Source organism: Sinocyclocheilus grahami, unplaced genomic scaffold, assembly GCF_001515645.1.
Source record: "Sinocyclocheilus grahami isolate Dianchi unplaced genomic scaffold, SAMN03320097.WGS_v1.1 scaffold1916.1, whole genome shotgun sequence".
Classification (NCBI taxonomy): domain Eukaryota; kingdom Metazoa; phylum Chordata; class Actinopteri; order Cypriniformes; family Cyprinidae; genus Sinocyclocheilus; species Sinocyclocheilus grahami.
The window spans coordinates 27667-37529 of NW_015507095.1; the positions used below are offsets into that span (position 1 = coordinate 27667).

At 40.0% G+C, this 9863-nt stretch overlaps 1 protein-coding gene across 1 annotated transcript in view; it reads right to left on the reverse strand.

Annotated features, from left to right (window-relative positions):
* LOC107573311 (ERC protein 2-like) overlaps nt 1–7531 on the reverse strand; it is a gene marked incomplete at its 3' end in the record, with an annotated part of 27970 nt that extends 20439 nt beyond the window's left edge. Inside the window, exons 1-2 of the mRNA XM_016259750.1 lie at nt 7394–7531; nt 1526–1681 (exon numbers count right to left, since the gene is read on the reverse strand). Of these exons, the coding sequence (XP_016115236.1) occupies nt 1526–1681; nt 7394–7531 (294 nt within the window). The remainder of the gene's footprint in view (nt 1–1525; nt 1682–7393) is intronic.
* Nucleotides 7532–9863: the final 2332 nt, after the last annotated feature.

Below are 9863 nucleotides of genomic sequence, written 5' to 3' on the forward strand. Positions count from 1 at the left end.
GCGTTATGCAAATCTTCCCACATAGTGACGTAGACATGTGTGGGCGTGTTAGAACGAGCTGTTTTAGGTAGGTGTGGCTGACTCTTAACTTTTATAAAGAATATCTCTTTGGATTTGAGACTTTAGTCTTTGCAACTTTACAGATCTTCTTTATGCACCAAGAGCTTGTAACACTCCAAAGAGAAAGGAAAAATTTAAATCGCATCATATGACCCCCTTTAATGCATTTGGCAGATGCTTTTATCGAAAGTGCTTAGTGCAGTTGTGGTCTAATGATTAGAGAGTCGGACTTGTAACCCAAAGTTCTTGGGTTTGATTCTCAGTTCAGTCAGGAAATGTAGGTGGAGGGAGTGAATCAACAGCACTCTCTTCCACCTTCAATATCCACGACTGAGGTGCCCTTGAGCAAGGCAGCCCCAATTGCTTCCTGGGTACAGCTGCAAAAATGGCTGCCCACTGCTCCGGGTGTGTGTTCACAGTGTGTGTGTCTGTTTAATACTCACTGCTCTGTGTGTGCACTATCTTGGATAGGATCAATGCAGATGACAAATTCTAAGTATGGGTTACCATACTTGGCCTACACATCACGTCACTTTTATCCTTGGCATTGCTAGTGCAATGCTCTACTGTTTGAGCTACAGGAATAATTTTTGAAGTATGCAATTTTGGATGCAGCCACAGTGTACCATGAAGAGCACTACATAAGTAAATGTGATTTGTCTTGTTTGCAGAATCGAATCTGAGGATATATTTGAAAATCCCCCATTTACTATTTTCTGCATTACTCCACTAATACACTGTAGCCCACTCAATGAGTAAATGAAAACGAGCGAGCAAATTCAGACACTGAGTGTGCAGAAAGTGCATCATGCAGCATCTTTTAGCTAGATGCGGCAATTAATTCAGTGTGACGCTCGCAGAGGAGTGGGTATTCTCTAGAAGCAAACCGTTCAGCAAGCCATACATCGGTTGTACACTCATTATTGAGGTACATTATGGGAGTGAATGAGTGCACCTGATGATGTCCTGTGTGGTTTCAAACACCATTACACGTGGCTGTTCCTTCAAATAGTGCAATATACTGTATAAGGGTTTTGTTTTTAGTCTAGGCATTTTATTTTTTTTTAGTGATGCTGGGAACCTTAAAGCACTTTTATCATATATGTTGGTTAATGTTTGTGGTGTCTGTAAAATGTGGAAGATGTAAGAACTCATAACACTGCAAACCTAGTCTACCTATGGGTACAAATAAAGTGAACCTGAACCTGGGGTTGATTACAGACACAGCCCATCTTTGTACAGCATATTTGACTTTTTAGGATGTTTAGTGATTCCCTCAGTTTTCTCAGCTCCAAAGCTGCTTGTGTAATACAGGTTGACAAAACTTTCTATCATGCTACAAAAAGACGAGCTACTGAAAAATGTAGTTAAGTTTTTAATGTCACTACTAGTAGTGTTAGATGAAAGTACTTATCTGTCCACCCATCTCTCCATCAGTCTTTCTGTGCAGAGAGTCCATTCTTACCTTGTTCTTCATGAACTTTGAGTGGTTCTTATAGACTTCCATCTGTTTGACGTCTTCATCCCGGCCATCTGTGTGTAAAAGGCCATTTGTCTTTATCGTTTGGATCTCGTCCTCCAGGCCTCGAATATTCCGCTCGAGTGATGCAATTTTGGTGTCCTGTGTGGGATATGTGATTTACAAAAAAGCCAAGTGTGTGATGTTATGGAAAAAAAAGGTCAAAAAGATCTTTCAAACAAACAATGACTGTTAACCTAACCTATTTATCTATCTGAGTCTGTAAGGCCTTGAATCTTCCAACTTGAAGACTTTATCTATTATCATCATCACACAAAGCCAACATTGAAAATTTGTCTTGACAAACTTTCCTGAAATTCTGTATTTCCTTAATTTCAAATTGTAGTTCTGCATACTACTGCAAATACAATTTAGTTTTTGGATTGGAATTTTAAAGGTACTCTGTGAAGCTAGAAAATTTTAAAATTCTAAAATTCAAAACTCAGATTTTCAGATGTACAAAAACTAGGCCAAATGTCAGGCTTGCAGGTTAATTTTATGGAGGACTGTTTCCTGATCCTGGGAGAGTAGACTACAATGCCGGCTGTTTTGACTCAAAGACTGTAAGTACATTTTTTATATTTAAAGAGTTTTTATATTTTATATAATTAAAGCTTGATTTTTGGGCAGTGTAGAATAGGGCTTGTTGTTTGTCATTTCTCCGATTACAAATGCAGACATGGTTTTATGTTTACGCGGCGCTTTGTAAAAATCGACACGTTTCAGGTGGGGCATAGAGGAGAAACAATAATGTAAGGTATGTGGAAAATAATGTGTTTTTTGAACCTAAACCGCATAAACACATTTCATTACACCAAATACACAAAATAATGTACTTTTTAGCAGCATCATATGACCCGTTTAAGAAAACAAGTCTAAAAGGGACAAGTGTTGTTTTTTTTAAAGAATAGAATTAGAATAGAGAGTGCTATTAAAGCTTGATTTTTGGGCAGTGTAGAGTAGGGCTTGTTGTTTGTCATTTCTCCGATTACAAATGCAGACATGGTTTTATGTTTACGCGGCGCTTTGTAAAAATCGACACGTTTCAGGTGGGGCATAGAGGAGAAACAATAATGTAAGGTATGTGGAAAATAATGTGTTTTTTGAACCTAAACCGCATAAACACATTTCATTACACCAAATACACAAAATAATGTACTTTTTAGCAGCATCATATGACCCGTTTAAGAAAACAAGTCTAAAAGGGACAAGTGTTGTTTTTTTTAAAGAATAGAATTAGAATAGAGAGTGCTAGAGTTAGAGGGTCAAATAAAGATGTAAGAGATGTGTTTTTAGTCGAACAATGACTGTTAACCTAACCTATTTATCTATCTGAGTCTGTAAGGCCTTGAATCTTCCAACTTGAAGACTTTATCTATTATCATCATCACACAAAGCCAACATTGAAAATTTGTCTTGACAAACTTTCCTGAAATTCTGTATTTCCTTAATTTCAAATAGTAGTTCTGCATACTACTGCAAATACAATTTAGTTTTTGGATTGGAATTTTAAAGGTACTCTGTGAAGCTAGAAAATTTTAAAATTCTAAAATTCAAAACTCAGATTTTCAGATGTACAAAAACTAGGCCAAATGTCAGGCTTGCAGGTTAATTTTATGGAGGACTGTTTCCTGATCCTGGGAGAGTAGACTACAATGCCGGCTGTTTTGACTCAAAGACTGTAAGTAAATTTTTTATATTTAAAGAGTTTTTATATTTTATATAATTAAAGCTTGATTTTTGGGCAGTGTAGAGTAGGGCTTGTTGTTTGTCATTTCTCCGATTACAAATGCAGACATGGTTTTATGTTTACGCGGCGCTTTGTAAAAATCGACACGTTTCAGGCGGGGCATAGAGGAGAAACAATAATGTAAGGTATGTGGAAAATAATGTGTTTTTTGAACCTAAACCGCATAAACACATTTCATTACACCAAATACACAAAATAATGTACTTTTTAGCAGCATCATATGACCCGTTTAAGAAAACAAGTCTAAAAGGGACAAGTGTTGTTTTTTTTAAAGAATAGAATTAGAATAGAGAGTGCTAGAGTTAGAGGGTCAAATAAAGATGTAAGAGATTTTTTAGTCGTTTCTTGAAGATGGCTAAGGACTAAGGCTAAGTGATTTTGTGCTTCTTTGAGATGGCACAATAAAGCGACGTTCACTTGCAGAACGCAAGCTTCTAGAGGGCACATAAGTCTGAAGTAATGAATTTAGGTAAAGGGGTGCAGAGCCAGTGTTTGGTTTTGTATTTTGTAGTTTTGTTTTATTTATTTTATTTATAATATATATCTATTTATTTTATTGTTTTATTTATTCTCCTTGTGTCTGCATTCCTGTGCTGTTTCGTTGTTTATGTCTGAGAGTCATTGTCATATGTGTGTATGTTCCTCTGGCCTTGCCTTGCTGTGCTGTGCTGTGCCCTGTCTTGGCCGGCCTGCCCACCTGCCTGTTTTTCCCCTCGGGGTAGTTTCTGTTAGTTTTGTTTGGTTTTTACTATTAATAAATGCCTATTCGTTCCTGCATTTGAGTCCTCGCCTCATCTCTCTCCATTTCCCTGACAGAACAATCACAAAGCTACTACAATTTCCTGGCACAGTATAGGTCACAAGATTGAATATGGTTACTTTTTCTACAATTTCTTTTTGATTCTTTTTGTTCCACCATAAAAAATATCAAATTCAGAGCCATCTATAGTGTTTTAATCAAATCTATAAAATGACACAAAAACAATTCAAAAACAAGTTTTTATAAATGTCACATATAGAATTCAAATTATAAGTTTACTTCTTTGTATACACCAATGAGCCATTGCATTGTGACCACCCCCAGCCAAAAGCAATGAGTGCGCCTGGCAACCGAATGGTGCAGCAGGTGCAGTTCACAAAGCAGTATATATACCACCTGAGGACCAACTTTCAGTCAGTAGAGTGTTTGATGTCAGAATGAGAAAAGCTGTTGATTTATTATTTGATAAAGGACAAATTGTGATAGCACAGCGCCTCTGAACTTCGATCTTGAAAATGGCATATTTATTTTATTTATAATATATATCTATTTATTTTATTGTTTTATTTATTCTCCTTGTGTCTGCATTCCTGTGCTGTTTCGTTGTTTATGTCTGAGAGTCATTGTCATATGTGTGTATGTTCCTCTGGCCTTGCCTTGCTGTGCTGTGCTGTGCTGTGCCCTGTCTTGGCCGGCCTGCCCACCTGCCTGTTTTTCCCCTCGGGGTAGTTTCTGTTAGTTTTGTTTGGTTTTTGCTATTAATAAATGCCTATTCGTTCCTGCATTTGAGTCCTCGCCTCATCTCTCTCCATTTCCCTGACAGAACAATCACAAAGCTACTACAATTTCCTGGCACAGTATAGGTCACAAGATTGAATATGGTTACTTTTTCTACAATTTCTTTTTGATTCTTTTTGTTCCACCATAAAAAATATCAAATTCAGAGCCATCTATAGTGTTTTAATCAAATCTATAAAATGACACAAAAACAATTCAAAAACAAGTTTTTATAAATGTCACATATAGAATTCAAATTATAAGTTTACTTCTTTGTATACACCAATGAGCCATTGCATTGTGACCACCCCCAGCCAAAAGCAATGAGTGTGCCTGGCAACCGAATGGTGCAGCAGGTGCAGTTCACAAAGCAGTATATATACCACCTGAGGACCAACTTTCAGTCAGTAGAGTGTTTGATGTCAGAATGAGAAAAGCTGTTGATTTATTATTTGATAAAGGACAAATTGTGATAGCACAGCGCCTCTGAACTTCGATCTTGAAAATGGCATACCTTGTGGGTTGTACACATGCCGGTGTAGTGAGTACATATCAAAGTGTGCACAGATGGCAAAATTACAAACTGTCGTCCAGCCTTGTGTCGTCTGCAGCTCATTGATGCCAGAGGGGAGCGTAGACTGTCTGCACAGCAGACTGTTGCAAGTGCAGGGCTGCAGTGTGACAAATCATCAGCAGCTACAACAGTGGTGACCAGGGCAATGTGTTACAGCAACTGTACAATGTGTTACAGTTCATCACAGCCTTCTATGTATGGGTCTGTGTAGCCGACCACCCAGCTGGGTCCTCATGCTTACATACATTCATGCATTGTTGGGGATACATGCTTATCCCCAACAATGCATGAAATGGGCCCAGGTTCATCAAGATTGGACCGTGGATGATTGGAAGAAAGTGGCCTGGTCTGACAAATCAAGATTCCTGGTGTATCACGTTGTCAGCTGAGCGTGGATACACAGATTACCAACAGAGGCTATGGCACCGGCGGCTGTGTTATGCTGTGGGTGATGTATCGTGTTTGTCCCAATATCAGTATATTTGATGGAGCTATACGATAAACACACAATGGAGGCCGAGTGCATTTCGACTAGCAACTGTTCGCAGTATATACAGGGTCACACAGCGCCCTCAAGAGCATAATACAACAATTGCAGGATAACCCAATTCCGGACACTAAATACATAACATTTCCTCCCAACTTAAATAAAAGCAACCATAGACAACAAAGAAGTATTACCAACACATCTTACTCAAACTTACTCTGTATGAGTCTGTCTTTAACAATATACATTAAGATGCTTGATAACGGTCAGGTGGTCTAATGAGACGGGTAGGATAGCTTTTTAAAATCTCTCATTTGTGCCATCTCAGAAGATGCTGTGTCCATGTTACCTGACCCTGAGCTATCAGTTATCACATCCACAAGATCGTTAGTCTTTTCACTGATATTCTCCTAAAGGGAATGTGCTTGGGAATTATCAGAACAAACAGGAACATCTGGTTCAACTGGGGTCTCAGAGGATGGAGCTCCCTGTCTAAACATTTGATCCACATGACGTTTCCAGGATCGAGCAGCACCCACGTTAACGATGTAGGAGACAGGTCCCGTTCTTGACATTACCACTCCAGGTATCCATTTTTTCTTCCTCTGTAGTCACGAACAAGGACAGAGTCTCCAAAATGAAATTCTCTCAACTTAGAGTGTTCTTGGCATTATAACTGCTGAGCATCCTGGGACTGACTCATGGTTCTGGCAAGACAAGGTTTAGGGAGATCTAGTTGGGTTCTTAATTTGCAATTGAGGAATAACATTGCAGGTGATTCCTTAGTAGTAGCATGAGGAGTATTTATGTATGTTCACAGGAATTCATCAAGTCTCTGTTGGATAGAAGCTGACCCCCTGGAAGCTTTCAGAGCGTGTTTGAGTGTTTGGACAAAACATTCAGCTTGCCCATTACTAGAGAGGTGATAGGGTGCAGAGTGAATGTGTTGCACCTCATTTGCCTTCAGAAAGAATGAGAATTCCTCAGCGCAAAATTGTGGGCCGTTGTCAGTGACAATGATATTAGGGACACCATAATGACTGAAAAGTCCCTGCAAGACTTGAATGGTTTTGCTTGTGGCAGTGCTGTCCATGATGGAGACTTCAGTCCATTTAGAGTGTGCATCAACTTCAATGAAGTACATATGGCCTTCAAAGGGACCAGCAAAATCCACATGTATACTTTCCCAAGGATGAGTTGGCCAAATCCATGGGTGAAGTGGTGCTGGACAGGGGGAATTTTGGATACGTTGACATGACTGACATGATTTAGACTAAATCATGTCCATCGATACCTGGCCCCCAGACGTAGTTACGAGCCAGATGTTTCATCCTTACCACCCCAGGATGGACCTCCCAGTGGCGGAGTTTGGGAGGTACAATAACACAACTTCCCCAAATTAAACATCCTTGCATGACTGTGAGCTCATGACGATGAGTCATGAAAGGTAGCAAGTCTGTGGGTACATCTTTAGGTTTGGGGAACTGTCCCGATGAAACCATGTCCAGCACAGATGACAAGGTGGGATCCATTAGGGTGTCACGTTTAATTTCAGCATTACTGACAGGCAGGGTGGCTACCTGGAACACATCCACTGTGTCCATTTACTCTGTGTGTGTCACTGGCAATGGCGGCCGTGAAAGTCTGTCCGGTATTAGCATGTTGAGCTGCTTTCTTATACTCAAGGTCATAATCATGGGCGGCTAAAAGCAAAGCCCATCGTTGCATTCTGGCTGCTACCATGAGTGGAATGCTCCTGTTGGGACTAAGAATAGCAGTTAGCAGTTGATGATCAGTGAGGAGGGTAAACTTCCTTCCGTATAAGTACTGATGGAATTTGCAAATTCCAAAAATTATGCTCAGGACCTCACGTTCAATCTGAGCATAATTTCGTTCCGCTTTACTGAGTGTCCTGGACGCGAAAGCAATTGGCTTTTCCTCACCATCATGGCACAGATGCGATATCACATCGCAACCAACCCCATATGGGGAAGCATCACAGGTGAGATGAATGGGTTGCTCTGGGTAGCTCATAATGCGTGAGTACAGCTGGTGAGGTAAGGAGATCCTTTGCTTCTTGGAATGAGTTTTCACAGGCCACACTCCAGTACCATTTTTTTTCTTTACAGAGAAGAGAATTAAGTGGCTTCAAAACAGATGCCAAATTTGGAATGAAACGGCCAAAGTAGTTAATCATTCTGAGAAAAGAGAGTAATTGACTTATGCTGGCTGGTGTGGGCACTTCCATAATTGCTTTAATCTTTTTTGGTGATTTGTGTAGTCCAGCGGCATCTATGTAATGACCCAGATACTCCAGTGAGTCTGAAAAATTAAAATTTTTCACACTGCAATTTCAGACCATATTTTTCCAGTCTAGTGAGAACTTGGTCTAGTGTCTTGAGGTGTTCCTCATAATCCCGTCCTGTTATGAGTATGTCGTCTATATAGCATTGAGTGTTTGGAATCCCCAAGAGAACTTTATCCATTGTTTTCTGAAATAATGCAGAAGCCGGGGCAATCCCGAGGGGTAAACGGTTATAGCAAAATAGCCCTTTTTGAGTGGATATGGAAAGTGATTTCCACGACTCCTGTGCTACTGGTATCTGCCAGTAAGCATTTGACAAGTCCAGCTTACTGAATAAATGACCACCAGCCAGAGATGCAAAAAGATCTACTATGTGTGGAAGTGGGTAGTGGTCCACACAAATGGCTGGGTTGAGTGTCACTTTAAAATCACCACACAGTCTCACTGAACCATCTTTCTTGATCACTGGTACCACAGGTGTGGCCCACTCACTGTACTGTATTGGTGAAATCACTCCCATTTCTTTTAAATGTTTTAATTCAGCCTCTACTTTTGGTAGAATAGCGTACGGCTGATAGAATTTTGGAGTATGATCAGGCTTGAGCCTAATTTTAGCTTCAATTCCTTCCATGGTGCCCAGTAATTTCCCAAAAACTTTGGAGTGCGTTTTAACACAGTTTCTATAGAGTCTGCAACTCCATGCTTGACTGTTTTTATGTCTTGCCAATTAAGTATTATAGATCTCAGCCATGCTCTACCAAATAATGGTGGGGTATCACAGTTAACCACATACCGTGGCAATCGTGCAGACTGATTGTTCAATTTTACCGCTACGTTGATGACCCCTACTGGTGCTAGTGCTTCTCCAGTGTATGTTTTTAAAATGATGTCATCGGTTGCAATGGAATATGCTACAAGTCATTATAATATTTTTCCTTTGAAATTAGCGACACTGTATCCAATTCCATCACAATCATGTTTCCTTCAATTTCTGGAGTTAATTAAATGTGTGCGAGTTGCTCTCTTTTGGTTACCATATACAGTGACATTTCCTTCTCTGTATCTGTACTCCACTCACCAATTTGTCTTTTACATGGCTTAAACTTTTTCTCGTGCTTTCTTTCTCTCTCAAAGTTGATTTTATTTCTGCACACGCATCTGATGTGGCCTTTCTTTCCACACGAATGGCAGGCTTGATCTTTGTACCAGCAGTCCTCATCCGTGTGGTTCGTTTTCCCACATCTCTTGCAATTGCGTTGCTGTTTGGGTGAGGAAACATGCATTGCATTTACCTTGAGGGAAGTGCTGAGCTGCTGCGCTTCGCGAGCGACGGTCTCTGTGGCCACCGGGATCTCTACAGCTTTGTGAAAAGTAAGTGCCGCCTCTGTGAGAAGTCACTTTTGGATCGCTTCGTTGCATAATCCACAAACAAATCTATCCCTTAGAGCATCCGCCAAGTGTGTACCAAAATCACGATGTTCAGAGAGTTGTTTTAAAACTGCTACATATTGTGCAAACGTCTCTCCTTCCTCTTGATTGCGTTTGTGGAAATGGAATCATTCTGCTATTATGAGGGTCTTTGGCGAAAAATGTTTTATTAACGTCATAATCTCCTGATACGTCTTTTCTCC